The 21,743-nt window shown below is 37.6% G+C and overlaps 1 protein-coding gene across 7 annotated transcripts in view; it reads left to right on the forward strand.

Moving 5' to 3' along the window:
* MTM1 (myotubularin 1) overlaps positions 1 to 21,743 on the forward strand; it is a 44,448-nt gene that overhangs the window by 19,342 nt on the left and 3,363 nt on the right. For 5 of the 7 annotated variants that reach the window (XM_080624413.1, XM_080624415.1, XM_080624419.1 and 2 more), the window contains 8 exons: positions 8,089 to 8,172; positions 9,415 to 9,564; positions 11,215 to 11,403; positions 13,267 to 13,452; positions 14,485 to 14,691; positions 18,137 to 18,229; positions 19,055 to 19,168; positions 19,560 to 19,736. In XM_080624413.1, coding sequence (XP_080480539.1) covers positions 8,089 to 8,172; positions 9,415 to 9,564; positions 11,215 to 11,403; positions 13,267 to 13,452; positions 14,485 to 14,691; positions 18,137 to 18,229; positions 19,055 to 19,168; positions 19,560 to 19,736 — 1,200 coding nt within the window. Of the gene's footprint in view, positions 1 to 8,088; positions 8,173 to 9,414; positions 9,565 to 11,214; positions 11,404 to 13,266; positions 13,453 to 14,484; positions 14,692 to 18,136; positions 18,230 to 19,054; positions 19,169 to 19,559; positions 19,737 to 20,795; positions 21,287 to 21,743 lie in introns of those variants that run through there. The other 2 variants (XM_080624416.1, XM_080624417.1) reach the window with 2 other exon arrangements.

Here is a 21,743-nt window from a genome sequence, read left to right on the forward strand (position 1 = left end):
GAGAAATCTTTTTATAAAGAACATGCTGTGGCTTCAGATGACAGCTGGGTGAAGATGACAGCCTCCTGCTACTCATATGCTCAGTTCTTGCTTTTTATCTGGTCTCCTTCTCTCTACCTTCCAGCTATGTGGTTGATTATTCCTGTTGTACCAAATATAGTTGTATAATTGCCAAGTAAGCCCATGCAGCTCACTTACCAAGCACAAAATATTCTGTTTTCTGAGGTAGTCTTGTGCACTTTCATAATTTGAGGAGACCAGGTTTGAAATGAGTATGCATCAGAACCAGTGCGAGAGAGGGCATGTGAGTGGAATAGGGAGCAGGCAGGGGAGAAAAGAGAGGGATGCCCTATTTTTATCAGTGTTAAACAGATAATTTTGCACAGACTACCTTGTGGAACTGCATCCTTGATCTTCAGCTGGTTCAGCAGCACTGATGCTTGTGCAGCTTTGTGGTGGAAAGAAAGCATCATCAGGACAGTAAAGGTCTAAGCCTTCAGTGCGCTGATTTTTATCTGTGGTTTTGTATTTTCTGTTAGATTTTTACCTGACTGGTTTTTGTATGTAGTGGAACTACGTATATCCTTAGAGCTGACCCTAAGCAAGAGCTTTTAGAGATACCTTGCTTCTGTTTTCTTCATGTTACACTGTTTTCTGACAAACAGATAGTAAACACAGCCCAAAACATTATTTCTCAGAGTGTATGCACTGTTTTCAAGATTTTTCTCCATCATTATATGAACAGCAGTGTTGAAAGCCTGTAATAAATCACAGGTCTGTTTGCAACTGTTTGTTAGTTTCTCAACATTGTCCTGTGTGCTTGCTTCCAGAAGCTAATTCTTGTCTCTCTCCAGTTGGAGCATAGTTTAGGTTCAGATCTCCTGGAATTGATAATGTGATGTAAAAATTTGCCTGGCAGCTTAGCTGATGTGGAACAAACAGCATAATCCTTTGTTGCACTTACAGACTTGTGCTAATTGGCAGAAAATTGTTGATGAATGGTTTCTTTTTTTAAAGTTTGTTTGGGTTTTGTTTTTTATTGAAGCAAACAAAACAGAAAAACATCCCCCCCAAAATGTTTGTATTACCCCACAAAAGATGAGATCTATTTAGTCTCTGTAGTTTAGTTTCTGCAGAGCAGCTGCTTCACTTCCTGATCTTATCTTGAAACTACATATCATTTTTATAAGATTATTTGCCACCATCATACCTGTTATATATATATTTATTTCTAACCATGATAGCTCTGTGGGAATGCCAGTTTTGGTGAGACACACTGGTAGTCATGCTGTCTTTGACCTCTCCTGCTCTCGATGTAGCTAGTTATCCTGGTAAAGTGTGTGAGTCAGATCATGCCAGTGTTGTCACTGAATCTATAAAGATGATCTTAGATGGCAGTGAAGTCTGGCATAAGTGCCTATCAATGGAAAACTTGATTTTGCAAAAAGCATCTTGACTTGGGGCTTCATTCTGAACAACTTCTGTCAATCTCAGTGCAATAATGGTATACGGTTACCATATTCACAAATGATCACAAGTTAATTATGTAAATACTGTGATGTCTGATCTTAGCTTTCAGATGAACAACTGGCTGAGTTGCAGTAATGGCATATTAAAGGCAAGGATAATGATATCTTTAGTTTTAAACATGCTGAGAAACTGACAGCCTTTTCTACTGAGTAAAAGCTTAGTGATTTATAATATATGAAAAGCATCAACCAGTAAGTTAGATGTAGAAAAAACAATTTTCTTTGCATGTTTGTAAGACCTTGTTGTAGTTCTGCTGCTTTCTTCTTTTGTAATGCATAAGGGTTGGGCAAGTATTTAATAAATTGTATATATGTTATATGCTGAAGTAGCATGTGTATTTATCTACTGTGATTCCATAAATAGAGTAAATATGTAACCATTTGTAAATAGACTGCTTGCCCAACTGTGTTGTCAGATTGCAGCTGCTCTCTCCTTTATCTCACATAACTACATTGTGTTGTGAGCAACCAGTGTATCGCATACTATTTTTCTGTGCAAAATGATACCCAGGACAAATTGAAAGTTGAAGGCAAGTACTTAATCTGTAGGAAGACTGAAAAAGAGACTGTGTGTTGAAATTGCAGGTTAGCACCTGCATTTTCAAAATTACTGCAAATAAGTAAACAGAACTATTTGCACAGTGAAGCGTAAAAAACAGCTCACCAAAAACATTGCAAGATTTTAAAGCCTTTCTTGAAGTGAAGCAGTAGCCTTTTAGACTATGGATCTGCAATGAAAACCCTACTTCCATTCTATGCAAAGAGGCCTTAATTTGCTTCTGCAAAAATCTTACCTGATTATTAGGAATCTTACCTGGTTTTACCAACTACAGGTATTGATAAATCGCAAGCCTTGCTCCCCATAAGCTTTCTGAGTGGTGGTTTACTATACTTTTTTTTTTTCATACCTCTTTAGTGCTTTCCTTGATATTTTTTTTTCCCCATGGCACTTTGAAAGAATTTGGAACTGATTTTTACATAGACTAATAGGAATTGTTGGGCTTCCATCAGACATGGAAGTCTGAACCTCAATATCTCTTGTGTGCAGGCTTTACTTTTTTAAATTTCCAACCATTCTTCTTTAATTTAGACACATCTCATGAAGCTGCAGTTGATTTAATTCCTGGGAAAATAGGTGGGGTGCAGTAGGAGCTGGGGAGAAGTGCTTTTCATTGAAGAGGCAGAATTAATGACAGTCTGAGGGAACAGAATTTCTTGTGTGGAGGGAAGAAAGAAATCATAGAATCATAGAATAGTTAGGGTTGGAAAGGACCTTAAGATCATCTAGTTCCAACCCCCCTGCCATGGGCAGGGACACCCCACACTAAACCATGCCACCCAAGGCCTCATCCAACCTGGCCTTGAACACCACCAAGGATGGAGCATTCACAACCTCCCTGGGCAACCCATTCCAGTGCCTCACCACCCTCTCAGTAAAGAATTTCTTCCTTATATCCAATCTAAACCTTCCCCTGTTTAAGTTTGAACCCATTACCCCTTGTCCTGTCACTACAGTCCCTGATGAATAGTCCCTCCCCAGCATCCTTGTAGGCCCCCTTCAGATACTGGAAGGCTGCTCTGAGGTCTCCACGCAGCCTTCTCTTCTCCAGGCTGAACAGGCCCAACTTTCTCAGCCTGTCTTCATAGGGGAGGTGCTCCAGTCCCCTGATCATCCTCGTGGCCCTCCTCTGGACTTGTTCCAACAGTTCCATGTCCTTTTTATGTTGAGGTCACCAGAACTGCACACAATACTGCAAGTGAGGTCTCACAAGAGCAGAGTAGAGGGGCAGGATCACCTCCTTCGACCTGCTGGTCACGCTGCTTTTGATGCAGCCCAGGATACGGTTGGCTTTCTGGGCTGCGAGCGCACACTGAAGCCGCCTCATGTTCATTTTCTCATCGACCAACACCCCCAAGTCCTTCTCTGCAAGGCTGCTCTGAATCTCTTCTCTGCCCAACCTGTAGCTGTGCCTGGGATTGCTCCGACCCAGATGTAGGACCTTGCACTTGGCATGGTTAAACTTCATAAGGTTGGCATCAGCCCAACTTACAAGCGTGTCGAGGTCCCTCTGGATGGCATTCCTTCCCTCCTGTGTATCAACTGAACCACACAGCTTGGTGTCATCGGCAAACTTGCTGAGGGCGCATCAATCCCACTGTCCATGTCACTGACAAAGATGTTGAACAAGACCGGTCCCAACACCGAACCCTGAGGGACACCAGTTGTTACTGGTCTCCAGCTGAACATTGAGCCATTGACAACAACTCTTTGCATGCGGCCATCCAGCCAGTTCTTTATCCACCGAGTGGTCCACCCATCAAATTGATGTCTCTCCAGTTTAGAGACAAGGATGTCATGTGGGGCAGTGTCGAACGCTTATGGTTAGAAATGACTAAAAGTTAGGTTGGAGCTCAGAGTACCTGAAGTGTTGTTTGGAGAGGAGAGTTTAGGAGGAATATACCATAGATGTGGAGGGATGGAAAGTTGTGTGGAGGCATTTTTTGCCACCTTTTTTGTGGTGGCCAACTTTTTAATAGACTCTGGTATTTGAAAGGCTTGTCTGTGTGCACAGTGGTGCACTGAGAGAGGCAAGCAGGGCTTTTCTGCTTTGTGGAGCCCTATGATTCCTACAGCTGGTCTTGTAGTCACTTCTCCGACCTTCTTCTGCTCTCTGCACTCTGATGGTATAAATACACCCAGCTGGTCCATACAAAATGCCTGTGGGCAGTGAAATGACTTCCCTGTTTTCATCCTGACACAAGAATTGTGTTTGAGGGGCATGAATACAAAGGAACCTGTATGCACAAAAAGCTATGCCTTGTATTTTTACTAGGGTAGCACCTGAAATCTTACCTCAAGTGATATGAGAACAGTATATTATAAATGGCATAGTTTCTTCTTCCCATAATTTTTCTGTCCCATTTGCCTGCTGTGCTGTAGAATTGCATTCAGATTATGTACACTGTGAGATGTAAGCTTCATAAATGTAAAGTTAAATCAGGACATACAAATACAAACGTACTGTGCTTAATCCGTAAGCTTGGGTTATATAGGACAAAAGTGGAAATATGTGGGTCATTAGTGCAGCTGTGAAGCTTACCTGAGCTGTAATAAATGCTTCTGGGATCTAAACATGTATTTATCACATTGACAAACCCAGTTATAATGAACAAATCTGTTTGGTTTGTCATCAGAATAATAGAAACTCCAATGAATAAATGTTATTCAATAGAAATTACTTTACATTGCTCATATCACATTTTTTCTAAGAAAAATAATGTACAAATGTGTGCTAAATATGGTTTGTACTGACACAAGTAAGGAAATACGATTGTATCCAAGCATATATCATGTTTGCTAAAGTGTCAGTTTCTCAGTATTAAGATGGGGTTGCTTGTTTCACTGCAGTTAAACTGTGGTTTGAAATCAGAACTGTGAAAGGAGTATAAATGATGTGGAGTTGTAAATGCTCAATCTGCTACTCTGACTTTTCTACTGTATCATGTTGGAATGCATAGAAGGATACAAATTTTACTTACATCTACTGAGCTGCTTAAGTGGATATGAATGTATGAAAATCTGAGGTTGAGAAATTACTTTAAGCTGTGTATTGTTGAATGGAACCATGCTATGGTCATCAGAGTGGGAAAGGAGACATTTTTACTCTCTGAAACTTCTTTATGTATTGCTTTGTGTATTTTGTTGTGAGAGACAGGTCTAAGGTAGGCTGGAGATGCTGCTGTGCTTCAGACTCGAGCATTTATCCTGGACTGAAGCTCAGGCTATCCTCAAAGAATATTTTCAAAACTTGAAAAATCATGTCTTAAGTGAAAGGCCTTTGGGGGTGCTGGGGTAGGATTCAGATCTTTAATCTCTTCCGTACAATGAGTAAGAGTTCTAGTAGTAACCACACTAACTGTACAGCGTGTACCCAGTGTGCACATTGAACTGTGTATAATTTGTTATAATTCAGTGAACTCTTGCAGGAGGAAAATAATTTTTAGTCTTCAGGGTTTTATATACAGCTCACTTTTAACTAATGTTCTTGTTGGAGTATACTTGAAGAGCTTTCTAGGAATTGCTTGTATAAAAATCTAAGCCCAAGTTTTGTTCCATCACCTTCGCATTCATTATAGTGTCCTGTTATTTGTTAGGCTGCAGGTTTTTGCTGAGTTGATTCATACTGCCAATGTTTGGTTGTTTTTTTTTCCTTGAGCAATATAGGAAGAATTTGAAGAATGAAGGCATTCACTACCATGAATGTCAACAGAACTGATGAAGCATAATTGTCAGCTTTAATGGCTGTGGGTTTTCTGACTGAAAGCTTTTGCAGCAGATATGGTAAAGCTGCCTAGCAAAGTGTTTTAAGTGAAACATACTATATATAGTAGGAAATTATTCTTTCAGAAACAATGTTGTTCATCCCCTCCTCACGCCTAGTAAATTTATCCCTGTTTTTTAAAAAGGTGAAAACAAAATACACTTTTCCATCTGCGTTCTTGTGGGTTATTTTGTGGGGTTACATGAATAACGTAGCTGCCACTTGTTTCTTTCTAGTTTGGAGCAGCACCCTCTTTATCAGTAAAATCTCTTATGAAACAGTACACTGTAATAAACTCGTGTTGCTTAAGCTGGGTAGTTTTTAAGTTCTCACATGGGACTTGCAGTAAGTGGCAACTTAAATAATATATTCCTGCCTTTGAGACATCTTTTAAATGATCTGTTAGGATTCGTGTGTTTCTGTTTTCTACTGTTATAAGATTCTCCTTTGTCTGTAATTCCTTGGTGAATTCTTAGCATAGTTGCTCTTCAGGATATGGCAAATTCCTTTAGGGAGGAGGGGATGTTTTTTGTGTGTAGCTGTTTATTTATAGTTCAGCAAATCACATCTACTGCTTTAGATAGTGATATTTCTATTTTGCTGTATTCCTAGTTTACAATGAAAACAACCTTTTTCAGGCTTGGTTTTCTTTTATTTAGTTTCTGATACTTGTATGTACTTCTGATGGAATATTTTTTTTTTCTGATACAGTTGATGTCCACCTCTTTAATTTTCCTTTCTTAACCTCTCCCTCTATCCCACTTGATAGTAGGAGGTTTTTTTAGACAAAAAAATCAGTAATGCTTACTTACACTTACTTACTACTTTAAAAATGGTGAAGAGGTTCAGAAAACGCAACTTGGGAATGCATTGTTCACTTCTGCAAACTTGCCAGTGAATGTACTCGCTCTAAAATACTGATGTAATTTAAAAATCCAGTTTCTAGAAACTAGTGGCATAAAGTATATTGTGTGAGCAATGACATCCTGTTAAAATGCTTGTTGATTTGAAACACATGAGGGGAAAAACCCTCCTTCTGGAGGGATTCAGTTTTGTGGTTTGATTAGAGCTGTTTACTGTTTTATACCATTGTAACATATTAGGCTAAACAGAATTGCCTTGAGTCCTTGAGGTCTGCCCTCATAAGTTCTAAAGAAACCTCTGTCTGAGCATGTGGTGCAGTTGGGAAGCATTGCCTTACCTCAGTAGATGTAACCGTGGCACCTTAGAAAGATGATTATGGGGCTTTTTCTTGCTTGTCAGGTTTTCTTCATTTCTGCTTCGTTCAGAAAAGCAGAAATGCAGAAAATAATTGCCTTTTGAAAATGATGTATATTTGGGATGTTAAGTTATACTCTCCAGTTTCTTCTTTTAATGTCTTTGAATAGCTAGGAGACTTTCAGCTTTTTTGTTACAAACAAGCTACGATGGGCTCCGGAATGCTCTCAGCTCTGGCTGCTGTTGCTTAATTAGCTCAGGACAACACGTTCTCTTCTGTGTTCTGTAACAACTTAGTTTCATGCTCCAGTTGGCATCTGAAGAATTTGTAAGCCACCAAAATCCATTTTCTCAATGAAGGAGATTCTTGAAATAAACATTTCTGCTTTCATCATAAACTGTAAAAACAAACCAAGGAAAAACTGGGGTTAGTTAGGTAATAGAGCCCACTTGGAATTGGTTGAAAGGAGAAGGAAGCTAAAAGGTATGAAGAATTTCTTGAAAATCCTGGGTGAGGATGCAGAGTCTTGAGAGTGAGCAACAAAGCAAGAGAAAAGTAGATAGTATAACCTGTTAACAACATGTTTTTGTATTGGTTTTGGTGGCAATTTTTTAATTTTTATGGAATTTTGCAGTAAACTGGATTTCTTTTAGTAAAGATCAACTGGGGAGAGGATGCAGAAAGAAGGCTGCTTCCTAATGGCAGTGAATAGAAATTAAAATATTTTTATGCTTTCAATTTAGCATCTAATATTTTATGTAGTAATTGCAGATACACCTGTTGTCACTTCTCGTTTCAAATATTGTCACATTTTCATTATTTCATTGCAGGTCTGTATTGTTTGTTCTTGCTCTTTGCTTTACAATCTTATACATACCAGATTTAAATGGAGAGAACGGGGCTGGCATGGAAATGTTTTGTGGCAGGCATTAGGTTATACATAATGATGATGATGAGCCCTCATATTTGCCACTTTCAGTCAGAGCTTGGTGTAATAAGTCTCCTTTACATCCTACAGCTTTTTTTTGCATTTGTGAATGAAGAAAAGTTTTCTGAAAATGGATGGATGGTGTACAGGCCGATGTCTGAATACAGGAGACAAGTGAGTTATCGAAGTTGCTGTTGCCTGGTGCTTTCCTATCTGACAACTGACATAGAAGAATTCTTGTTTGTACATTTCTCTTATGAGCTCCTTTATGGGGGGAGCAGAGAATGGGAGAAGATGGGAATACAACTTGGAAAAGAAAATAAAGAAAAAATGCTGGAACCTTTAAGAAAAAAAAAATAACTAGAATGTCACTGGAAGGTAGTCCTTGCTCTTTCAAGGAAGTTATTGATACCTCTTACAATGTGCCACTGTTAATTGGGCAGGGTACAGGGAGAATGTGCCCAATATGTAACTACAGTGTCCTAAATATAGGTTTGATTTGGTCTGCGCCTTCCTGAGGTGAAGGGGGGGAGCAGATTATTTTAGAAGCAGCGTTGCTTTACAGAAGTTATTTATGTGTCTGTATTCTACCTTGCTCTTTAGGTGATTTCAGAAACGTGTCAATGAAAGAGGATGATATATTCAATTTTAAAATGTCATTGAGACAATTTATTTTTGCTTTAAATATTACTTTTTCTTTTAAGCAAACAATAGGGACTACCTTAGATGTTTTTGTCCCTCCATAGTTTTCTGGTTTGACATTTAGATGTCTAAGATTCAAAAAAGATAAAATACAAACACCCACGTGTGCATGAACCCCACTGTGCATGTGAAGAGGGCTTATCAGTCTTTCTCAGTTTCCTGGCTCCTGTTTCTGAAATGCCTTACTGAGCAGACTGCAGCTGAAAGTTCTTGTTTCTCCATAAGTAAGCTACGCTGAATCTTATTTCTAACCTAAAGCTACTATCAGGCTACAGGGAAGAAGAGTTGAGGAGAGACTGCTTCCCCCTGTCTTCTCAGAACCATAGTTTCTTTTCAACAAAGGAAAATGGAAAGGCAGAGCTTTGAGGGAGGAGAGAAGATGGTTTTCTTTCCTCAGTCCCACAGTTAAAGAAATACTTCTGCTAGTTTTAATCACTGTTTCGAAACTTGTTGCAAGAATAGATTAGTATGTGTGATAAGAATAGAATTGTGTATGTAGGAGCATGAGAGAGAGTTGTTTAAAGCTGTGAATCCATCAGCAATGAGCTGTTTTGTAATCTCTTTTTTCTTCTATTGTTTTGAAGCAGTGCTGTAGTTTAATTAAATTGGTAGGTTGTTGCCACCATGTGGCCATAATGTCATGTAAAATTCAAGAGCAGAGTTATCATTTCTACAGCCAAAAGTACATTGAAAAAACTTTGTGTTATGTTTTAGGGACTGCCTAATGATCGGTGGCGAGTAAGTTTTATTAATGAACATTATGGGCTGTGTGACACATATCCATCACTCTTGGTAGTGCCATATAACGCAACAGATGATGATCTCAAGAAAGTTGCTGCCTTTAGGTCTCGAAATAGAATCCCGGTGAGTATTATGAGATGAAAGCTCCCTTGCAGTCTATCTAGTTTTAAGTATGCATCCAAACAATATTTTGCTGAGCATGACAGAGGATGCTTTTTTGGAAATGGTTAGAGCAAAAGAGTTTTGATTGGCTGGTGGTTTTTGCTGCTTGAAACTAGTGTCTTGGCCAAGCCACAGTTCTGTTTTCCCCCCCCGCAACAGTCACCCGTTCCAACTTGGTTGGTTTTAACTTGACTTTTCTATGCTAGCATTGCAGATTCACTTTTCTTAGTGAAGTATGAGCCTCAGACTGCCATCTGTACTAGTTATTGACTATTGTTGGATGCACGTAACATGTGATCACAACTGTTTTTCTCCTGTAAGCAAACCACATGGCATTTAAACATAGCTCCAATGGTCAGTCCTAAAATAAGATCTCATGCGTAGTCTGTGGAGTGAGTTCTTGGGCTTTTTAGGCCTTTAAACTGGGATGTGCAATTTAAAATAAACCTATTTGACATTTTGGGTATATTTCTGTAACTAAAATTCTTTGAGGTGAGAGAATTTTTAAGTATCGGCTCCTTACAGCACTACAGAAAATACTCATTTCTGTCATAATACAATCTGTTTAAACTAGTATTTCCATTTGGTAAACTCAGAGGAGGTGCTAGATTCTTAGCCAGTATCAGAAAGCTGCCTTGAATCTCACTTAATCTCAAACAGATGCAAAACTCAATATTATAAATATTTATTAGATATGGTATTCACTAACTAGTGAATCCCATATCTAGAATAGGCTAGGCCTATAATTACATTTACTATATATGCACATATGTGTATGTATAATATATGTGTATAAAATATGTATGTGTTTTGTATATATATAGTGTGTGCATAAGTTCTTGTAACTGGGCTGTATCTTCTCAGTCATCTAAAAATTCATGACAGGGCTTTTGTGTGCCTGTACCAGTGAGAGTCATTTCCTTGGTAATAGTAATTTTATTCTTGTCAGGAAATAACCAGTCATGCTCACCTGCACACACACTGACAGGTCTCATGTCTGGATATTTCCCTGGGCAGCTCACTACCACTTGTTTCTGGTAAGTGTCCCCTGTCTCATAAGAACAAGAAAGGCAGTGTGTGCTTTGCTCCAGAGCCTCCTCTTTGTAAAGAGAGCTGAGGAACAAAATGTGCTTTAAAGAGAAGGTTAAACATTAAGATAACTGCAGAAAGGTTTAACTTTCCTTCTTTGTCTGAAAAAAGGGAAAGTTCTACAAGAACTGGAGCGTCTTAGTCATAGTTTCTACAATGAGTTCATTCTTCTGAATTGTTTATTAGTTTCAGCAGACATTGCTGTGTTTGTTTCCAGTTTGCTTTTCAGAATTACTTGTGTAACCTAAAACCTGTAGGAAAATATTAAAATACACTGGACTGTATAGGTTAGTATAACCCCAGTAAAAGTTAAATGTGTAAAAGAATGAACTTTTTAATTATTATTAAACTTTATGAGCCTAAAGTGGAAGCAGTTGACATGTCTGGGGATGATCTTTTGAAGAAATAAAGTAATTGTTAATTTTCATATTATCTAGTTGAAAGAATAGATCAGAGTTTAAAGTTATTAGAAGAAATACATTTTTTTAAAAAAAAATTACTATGTTTTTGATATGTGACTAGGTTCTGTCGTGGATTCATCCAGAGACTCAAGCTGTTATTATGCGCTGCAGTCAACCCCTTGTTGGAATGAGTGGCAAACGGAATAAAGATGATGAAAAATACCTTGATATCATCAGGGAGGCCAATGGGCAAATCTCAAAACTGACCATCTATGACGCTAGGCCCAATGTCAATGCTGTTGCAAACAAGGTAAACAGATGCTTAATAGTCATATTTGTGAAGGAAGGTGGGGAGAAGACTGAGTTCGAAGTTTTCTGTGAGAAGGTTTTTGGGAACATTAGTAATCTTAATGTAGATAAATTTACATCATCAAATATATACTTGCATAATCAAATACTAAGGCTCAAGGCCATGAAAGACCTGGCAGCTCTGAGAATACCCCATCATCTGAGGAAGGACATAGAGAGCATCGAATAGAGATACTATGCTACTATACGGAAATGTAGGTGGTACTAATGGGGAAAGGCTATACTGTACTTCAGGTTATTGTCTGATGTGTTGCTGGTGGCATAATGGCTTATAAAGGCAAAATTTATTTATCACAATTCATGGCGTGGCAAGTTTTTGCTATCTGCAGGAAATGCTGTGAATATGCAGCCCTTTGAGGCTGAGGGAGCTGGGATTGTTTAGCTTGGAGAAAAGGAGGTTCAGGGGGAGACCTTATCATTCTCTGCAACTACCCGAAAGGAGGATGGAGTGAGGTGGGGGTTGACCCGTTCTTCCAAGTCACAAGTGATAGGACAAGAGGAAATGGCCTCAAGGTGTGCTGGGGAGGTTTAGATTGGATATTAGGAACAATTTCTTCCCCAGAAGTGTTGTCAGGCATTGGAACAGGCTGCCCAGGGCAGTGGTTGAGTCACCATCCCTGGAGAGATGTGAAAGCTGTGTAAATGTGGCCCTTAGTGACATGGTTTAGTGGTGGATTTGGCAGTGCTGAGGAAACAGTTGCACTCAATGATCTTAAAGGTCTTTTCCAATCTAAATGATTCTATGATCCTGACTTTGGAAAATCTTGTCAATGGCACTGTGTCCTAAAATAGTGTGGGTTTCTGCTTCCTTCTGTGACCAGGCACATCCTTTGCTATGGTGGTGATTAAATGCTTTGAGAGAGCAGCAGTAGAACGAACTTATTTATGTGGCTTTTTAATTTCTTTACATCTAAATACATGTTTAGCCTTTAGCAGTAAAATTTAATGTTAGAAATGTAACTTTAAACTTTAATGTTATTATGAATTTACTTCTTAGAGGCAGAATCAAAGGTTCTTGAACTTAATTCTTAAATGAAATGTAGTTTATTCTTAACACTTGAATTTAATTTTATGCAGCCGAACATTTTTATTATTTTTACCTATTTGTATATCAATTCAATTTTAGTAGTAAATAACCAGGCAGTTTAAACACAGGAAAGGAGGATTTATTTATTTATTTATTTATTATTTAGTTTTATTTATTTATTGGTGGTGGTTTTTTTGGTAGCAAGTTTGCACTGGCAAATCTGAGATCTGCTCTCTTTTGAATTAATGGTGTAAAGAAACAGACAAATCCTTTGAATTTTTTCCTAATTTATCCCCTGGGAGTGATGATCTATTATGTGTTGAGTAATTGTTGTTTTGTGTGCTATGCTTTACATTTTAATTTAACCTTAATAATCTGTCTGGGAAGTCAGTTGGTTTCTTTTGTATTCAGAATCATGAGTTTGTTTAGTCCTTGGTGGGAAAAGTGAACATAAATGAATTAAAAAATATTAACATTGTAATGTCAGTTGGTCAAGAAAGGAACAAGGCTACCTGAAGCAACTTCAGTGTCTTTCTGGCCATGTGCTATACTTAATAAACTTTGTCCCTTTGGATAAAGGAAAGCCCCCAAATATTCTTTGCCAGAATGTGCCCCTTCAAAGCTTGTATCTGAGACTGATGTTTTACACAAGCAGCTGAAATTCTATGTTGCCCAACTACAAAATAAAGTATAAATGAAATTCCCTTCTTGCTCCATTGAAAAGTTGCTATGTGAGTGCATATATACTAAAGTTCATTTTAGAAATGTTGTTTGTAGGCAACTGGGGGAGGTTATGAAAGTGAAGATGCATATCCCAATGCAGAACTTTTCTTCTTGGACATTCATAATATTCATGTCATGCGGGAATCTTTGAAGAAGTTGAAGGACATTGTTTATCCTAATGTGGAAGAATCACACTGGTTGTCAAGTCTGGAATCCACTCATTGGTTAGAACATATAAAGGTAACTTTTTACTGTTTGTTTGAAATAACATTTGTCTATATCTGTTGTATCAGACTTGTTTTCTTTGTTAGACTTTGAGATAGTCGTGATGTGGAACACGTCAAACTACTTGGACTGCAAAACCAGTGTCACTGAGTGTTGGCTTTTTACCAACTAGTCCTAGAGTATGTTATGAGAGCTCATTACTAAGCAACAGTAGGTAAAGTCAACATTTATTGTCTGCTTCAAGTCAAATGTCAGTCTTTAATAGAGGAATGCATTGTTATTCTGATTGTGTATTATGTGTGTGAGAACTGATTTTTTTTGGTCTCTGGCAGAGCAGGACTTACAGGTAGAGTGTCATTGTGAAGGTTAGTAATTACTTTAGTTGTCAGTATGTATGTGACTATTTTGTGAATTATGGTTTTGTACATAAATCTTGTAAATGTAAACTTTGTACTTTCCATCTTGTAGCACAAATAAAATACTTAAACTGGTAATTCACCAGTGTTCTTACCAGTTGTCCTTTGAACCTTTTGCCTCAAGTACAGCTCTGTAAAAGAATTAAGCATTATGTAATGAGTTCTACTTAATAAATTTTTAATTTTGTTTGTATTTGGAAAATGAACATATTAAAATAGTACAAGTTCCTTTTTCCAACAACTGAGACATTTCAGTCATTTAGTTAAAAGAAAAGAGACAAATAAAAAACAGAATTTTTAGAATATATCCTATGGTAAGTCTTCTCTTTCTTCAAAAAGCAGCTTATGTTCTTCAGTTTATCAAGGTTACTGTTTTCTGTCCTATTTATTAAGAATTTGCTGTGAGATGAATTAGATCTTACTAACGGATTAGGGAACCAATCTGTCTATTTTTATACAAGAAATCTACTTGATCTCCTAGAAAATTCTCTTCCAATTAGTGTAGCATGCTGTTTAGGTCTTTTAATCAAAACGCTAACAATTTGGATACTGCGTTGATACAAAGAAATCAGTTTATTTTTGTTAGAATGATAATACTGATATGTGATTGGTGTCTGTTTCTCTTCGCCAGCTTGTCTTGACAGGAGCTATTCAAGTGGCAGACAAGGTATCCTCAGGAAGGAGCTCTGTGTTGGTTCACTGCAGCGATGGCTGGGACCGGACAGCCCAGCTAACATCACTGGCCATGCTGATGCTTGACAGCTACTACAGAACGATTGAAGGCTTTGAAGTTCTGGTGCAGAAAGAGTGGATAAGCTTTGGACACAAATTTGCATCGGTAAGAGAAGATAATTGCCAGGAATGCAACATTAACATTCTGAAAAGCTTTTAATGTTAAACTACTTGTTGTGCTAACGTTTAATAATACTTTTCATTACTTTAGAATTCTGATTTAAAACATTTCCAGGTAGATCTGAGTAGAGGTTTTGGTTTTAGACCTGTTTGGTTAGTATTTTTTTTTTTTTTTGTGCTATTCTTCCCCTGAGAGCTCGTATTTTGTCCTTTCCAGCCTTTTAAAAGCACGGAATCGCTAGGGTCATATGTGGTTTTTGAGCAAAGAAAATGAGAAGGCACAGAAATTATGTCTTCCCAACTTCTCAGAAGAAGATCAAATAAGGCTTGGACATGAGGCTTCTCCCTCACCCTGCTTTTGGACTACTTTGAATCTTGTGAGAGGCAGATGCATCTGGCCATAATTTATTACTTCTTCCCAAATGCTCTAAACTTGTCATAATAGCTCTCAGGAGGCTGTCACTGGTAGTGCTGGCTCTAGCTCTGTTGAATTGTCTTCTGAATGCTTAGAAGGTTAAGTAGAAATTGTCCATGGCAAGTCCTTAATATCCTACTCACGTGTGGTTTGAAATCATGAGTGTTTGTGTTAGGGAACTTCCCAGTTGAAACTTAGTGAACTTCTGTTACATTTGGCAACTAACCATTTAACCAGGATATCTATGTGAAGAACGTCTATGGAGGGGAAATCTATGGAGAAGCAGAATAGGTTGCCAGGGAGAGTGTGCTGGGATATGTAAGCGTACAACACAAGTTGAGAGCTTTACAAGACTCTTCCTTGTTGATGCTGAACCTTGTAGTTAACACCAAGAAGTTTCCACACCTTCAGTAGAAGTTATTTGCACAGACAGTTTGTCCCTAGTGGAATATACTAAAGATATTACTTAATATGGCTAAAACTGGGAAAATTGGCCATCTGGAAAAATAAAGAAATGGACAAATATGCCTGTGTGTGCATTTCATGCCCACCTTACATTTGCAAGAGTGTCTCGGTAATTTGGAAATTCATGTATAGCTACTCAGCATGAATCACTGCATGGCTTAAGTGTGCTAGTAGGCTGTGGCAGGCTTTGATCTGACACTATAAAGGTGCTATGAGGCTTGGGAGAGTTGCGTTCTGATTGTGGAGAGTGATATCTGCAGTAGTCCATTTTTTTGGTTTTTTTTGCATGCTTACCTGTAGTCTTCAAATAGTGATGTGTTACATGAACTTCTGAAGTATTCTATCTTGGTACAAAAAAATGGCTTGACGTTTCATTCTCTTATTGTGTATTTTAAAAAATGTTATAGTCGTGATACAGATAAAATCAGCTTTTGTAACTAGGAGATATGTAACCTAGCGCATGTGTTATGGTTTAGTACAAGGCTTAAAAAGATGTGTCCTTCACCATGATGAATAAATTCAAATAATCTATGTTTTTTTTCATTAAACCATTAATTTTGCTTTGAGTAATCAAAGGAGCTTGTTTTTCAACAGATAATGTTTTCCACTTGTTAGTGAGACAGGACTTTTACACGCCTTCCAGATGACTAGCTCAGTCCACTGGTTCATCTCTGACAATGCAGCAGCAATAAGGGTGGTTTAAATAGCTTGTGTTTGCTTAAACTGCTGTTTTATTTTCCTGACTTTCTTACTCGAGTAATAATCTTTGGAAATGGTTAAAGGCACTCTCCCTTAGCCATCTGCTGTTTTCTAGGTGTACTGTATATTTTGATTTGATGGGTTGCTTATAGTGAAAGTAGTCCTCTTCTGGAGTTTCTGTAGAAGTGGTGGAGTCACCATCCCTGCAAGTATTTAAAAGATGTGTAAATGCGGCACTTAGTGACAGAGTTTAGTGGTGGACTTGGAAGTGCTGGGTTAATGGGTGGACTCAATAATCTTAAATGTCTTTTCCAACCTAAACAATTATTTGATAAAAACTGATAATGGAAGCAGAAAATACTGTGATCGTACATGCAGTAGTTTAGTTTGAGTTGTAATAGTGAGGATTAGGCACTTCTGTGCATTTGGCAGTTCCTGAACCTCATCTCTGGAACTGTTGTTGTTATGCCTTCCCTCAATCAGGGAGTTGAAGAAGAGTAGGTGTTTCTTATATTGTCTGGGTTACAGCAAGGTTCATGTTTTCATGAACATAACAAATAAATAGTAGACTATGTAATAGTTCCTCTCTATAATTTCTATCTAATGAAGTGCACAGTAAATTTCCTTGTTGAAAAGGAATTCCCTAACCCAGCTTTTCTATGTATAGTGAACTTAATGCACTATGCAGATGATAGAATTGCTTGCTATGTGGAAGATCATTCTTATAATGCATTCTAGCATAAGAAATATGAGACAAACATAATTATAGATGGAGAATACTCAGACATCCTGAAACTGCTAACTATAGTGGAAGTGGAGGGACTTTCAGTCCTTACTGAACACATGTATGGCTCTGTTAACAGATACCATGGATTTTTAAACCAGGAAAACTGAAGAGGATGGAGGCCAATTTGTTTGTTTTCTCTATGGTGCTTTTTCTAGTCATTTGCTATTGCTGACTGAGTTCAGCTATTATCAATCCCTCATCTCCCTCTATTTCCTGCTGTTCAGTTCTATTATTCTAAACTATCTTGCAAGTCCTTGCACAGAATAGCATACTGGTTTTATGATTTGTCACATCCTTAAGACATTAAGCTTGCTATCTTGCAGGCAGATAGACACTATCTTAGTGTCTATACATGATCATCTTTCCTCTCCTCCAGGTAAGTACATTCAAGCAGGATTATAGAGCTAACAGATTCTCTTCCCTGAATCTCTTACCTGTTCTCAGCTATCAAATGTGAAAAAGAAGCTTTTAACAAACCTACTTTTTGTCTGTAGGGAGAATTCCTTTGTTACTTTGGACTCCTCACAATAAGTGGCTCACCCAAGCTTTGAAAATGTTGCGTTATTTCTTTGTCAAGACCATTAATGTTAACCTTGAGCTCTTTCATGTTCTGCCTCGGGGTGAATCTTTAGGTTGTGAGGTAGGGGAAGAGAAGAATCTGTGTGGATAGTTTGATCTAGGTTCTCTGGTGACTTAGATTACAAAAGAAGACAAAGTATATAACTTGGATTTTGACAAACTTACTACATAAATACAGTTTGAAACAAGGCTTGTTTACTTGCAAAGTAATGGATGCTTGAACAGTTCTGCTTGTCCAGTAACTAGAAGGTTTTTTTAATGGAACTAATTGTTTCTTTGGAATATTTCTCAGGCACCTTTGGAACAGCTTTGCAGTATTTCTATGTATCTGAATCTCTCATTGGTGCAGTGACTAATTTTGAAATCATAAGAATAAGTTGCTCTATTACGGAAGCATTAATATTCTACTGCAAAATACGAAACAATGTCTGTTGGCCATAAAATAGACTGTTTTGGTTAACAGGAGGCTGTATTGCTTCATTTCAGAGAATAGGCCACGGTGACAAAAATCATGCTGACGCAGACAGATCACCCATCTTTCTCCAGTTCATTGATTGTGTGTGGCAGGTGTCTAAACAGGTATGTGTTCTTCTTCAGAAGGTAACATCGTTAAGAGCTTACTGAGTTAAAACCCTAGAGTTTTGTTTAAACAAAAGTATTTGCAGAGGACAGCATACCCCTCTGCTCTGATGCTGTAGCCAGAAAGCATGGTTTTACTTTTAAACCATACTATCTCTCTAACGGATTTCCAAAAGTGGTGTACAAGCTGTAGTTTTGTTGCATAATCCAGCATTGGCTATGCATGGAAGGCTGCTGTGTCTTGGATCTGGGCTTCTCAGAAACACATGGAGAGATGTGACCCAGCAAAATGCTTTTACCAGAATTGCATCCAGCTATCTCAGTAGGGTTTGTGTTTCACTTCGCTATTTTTGTAAAGCTGTCCCTTGGAACACAAGAACAAATGTGCTTTTATCAAAGCTTGGGAGCTGTTGAGTGCTGTGATTTAAACTTCGTATTTTCAATAAATAATGAAACAAACCAGCAAATTTAGTCTGTTTAGATCAAGAATTAGAAATAGTCTTTATTTTCCTGATTGGTGCACTATGCACATCTTACTCTTTTGTGATAGTAAAGATGCAACTGTAACCATTCTGTATTTTATTCTTTTTAGAAATTAAAGGCAGTTAGAATGTTTTGAGAAGAGTTCTTTTCATTGACTAGTTTGAGAAAGTTGAACACCTCATGTCATCTGTACACTTATTCTGCTATAAGGCATATGAAAATAACTGCCTTAAAAAGTATTTGTAGATGTGTTCAGGCCTCTAAATGCCACTTTTAGCAAGGCATGTGCATCCCTCCCTGCTTTTACAATGTAAAGAACAAATTTGTCTTTTCTGGTTTTAGTTTCCTACAGCTTTTGAATTCAATGAGCAATTCTTGATTACAATCCTGGATCACTTGTACAGCTGCCGGTTTGGTACTTTCTTGTATAACAGCGAGTCTTCTAGAGAAAAAGAGGTTAGTGTTTTCCTGTCTAAAAAGCTGTGTTAGTTAGAAGCATATGCTTGTGTATGTTGTACTGTTGTCTTGACTCTAGATGATCACAGACAGTTTTGGTTGTGTTGTATTTGGTTGTATTCCTTGTATGACAGTGGGTTTGAGCTGCCTTTCTTATTATAGAATAGTTACATGGTAAATTCTTTAGGTTTGGTAACTTAAATACTATGTGGTTTTGAAAAGACTTCTCAAGCACTGGGCTTGGAATGTTTCTAATACAGTAACTTATTAGTATAGTAACTTACAATAACTTCTGCTTCTAAATAAATCAGAAGTATATTGATTTTAGAATGTAACTGTGGCTTCTGTGATGGATTTCGTGTAAATATTTACTGTTCTTATTTCATTTTAGAAAGTGACTGAGAAAACCTTGTCATTATGGTCTTTGATAAACAGTGAAAAATCTAAGTACACCAATCCTTTCTATACTAAAGAGCTAAATCGAGCGCTCTATCCGGTAGCCAGTATGCGTCACTTAGAGCTCTGGGTCAATTACTACATCAGGTGGAACCCAAGAATTCGGCAACAAGTAAGTAAATTCTCTACAATGTACAAAATGTTTTTAGACTTAGGAAATAAGATTTTGTGTCATAACTGACTTGTAGAATAGTCCTGTAATCTGTTTGGGTTTTTATTATTATATTTTAAAGATGGAGAAAAAGGTGAAAATGATTATTTCACAAGTCATTCTCAAGCTCCTTCTAAGCTGTTGTCTTGGGGACTGGGCTTGGGAAGCATATTTTAAGGGCATTTGGTGGATACTAACGGGTGAATGACAACCCTTAGAAATAGGGCTTACTGATCCCTGAACAGTTGGGCATTAGCATTACAAACACATGTAGTTGCATTTGCTTAAATCTTTCTCCTTTTTTCTCAGAGAGCCTATGAAGTATTCTACAAACTAAGATGACCTATTCTGTCCTTTCTCTTTGTTATCTGTATTGATGGCTTATGGCAAGATATTTTTTATGTAATGTTTAATGACCCAACATCGTTTGCACTGTGTAACAGTTGGATAAAAGCTGTTATTGAAAATTATACAAGTGAATCAGATCAGAAGCCCAGGAAAGCTTTTATCAAATTACACATAGTTCAGTTCTGTGCTTTTAATGTTTAATATATGGATACTCAATGTTTGTTACAAACTTGTTAGAAATTTCAACAATGTGGCACATAGTTTATAGAGATTTATCTTTCTTAACAAGTTGTGGAGTTTTGAGTGGGAGAAAATAGAGGAGCACTTTCTTTGACAGAAGCAGTCTTCACGATGCAGCCCCTGGAATGAATCAGGAGTTTTCAAGCAGTGCACTTCCTTTTCTGCAGCTGATCTCCTGCATTATTTACAACAGGAGGCTGCAAGAAAGGCAGACAATTTGCCATGTTTTCTCACAAGTATGTTGCCAGCTTTAAAGTTTTAGTTTTAGAGCTTTTGTTGCTTGCTGTGAAAGATGAGGGCATTTTGCAAAAGGTGAACCCAAAGATTTATTTTAGAAAGTGAAGAATTATAGGGCAAGCAGATTAGCTGTAAATCTAGTTAAAAATGCACATTGCCATCATTCAGGAAAGATTTTTTTTTTTTTTTTGGCAGGAATTTCTCATTAGAAATGCAAACCCGTGGGAGAATTTTCTATGTTACTACTGCTGGTCCTACATTTTCATCACTTTTATATACAAAATGCAATTTTTTTTTTTTTTTTTCTGCACATGAAATCTATGCTTCATCTTGACTTAAGCAACTGACTAGTGCACATGTGGCCTGAATCAGGTCTTTTTATGACCTTTCTTAGTGCCATTACTTAGAAGCATGTTCTGCATCAGACTCAGACTTAAGCCTGATGAGGAGTCTGATCTGTCACTAGCCACATCATTAACCCTACATCTCTAATCATCTTAGTAACTACATTCAGTCGTTGATCCAACTTCCACAGTTGCCATCTCTGTCAGGGGTGCATAGCGAGTGGTGTGCTTCAGAGTGTTGCTTCAGCCCGTCTTGAATTGGTGAGGCATTTACATTTGCTTCTGGAACTGTGCTGCTAGTAGCTTTTAATTACAGGCAGTTGACTGTGAAACAGTGGCAACTTTTTGACAGGTATATACAGCTGAGGAGAACTTTCAGCTCTCTATGTGTGTTTCCCATTTGTTTCATTACTCTATCTGAAAAAGGAAGCAGTTATGATGTTCTTTCAAGTGAGCAATCTCCTGAAAGCAGGGGCAGTTGATTTTAAACACATTCAAGCTTGCTTACGGAATTCATTATTAATTTTTTGCATTTATTTCGCTTGTTTATTTACACAAAGTTGCAAATTTGCTATTAAAAACTGCAGGAAATTTCATCAGTAAGGGAAGCTTAATCTGAAGACATGGGTTCCATCTTAATCTGATTAGTGCAGCTAAAATAGTCTGTTTAACACTATTTTTAAGGAAGATGGTGAGACATTTGATCTCTGGAATCTAAAATCTTCTAATAAGTCAAGAAGAGCAAAACTTTTGACAAGATAGTCTCACTTTTCTTCCTCACACTATTAGATATTAAGAA

This window comes from Psittacula echo (genome assembly GCF_963264785.1).
Source record: "Psittacula echo genome assembly, chromosome: 8".
Taxonomy (NCBI): domain Eukaryota; kingdom Metazoa; phylum Chordata; class Aves; order Psittaciformes; family Psittacidae; genus Psittacula; species Psittacula echo.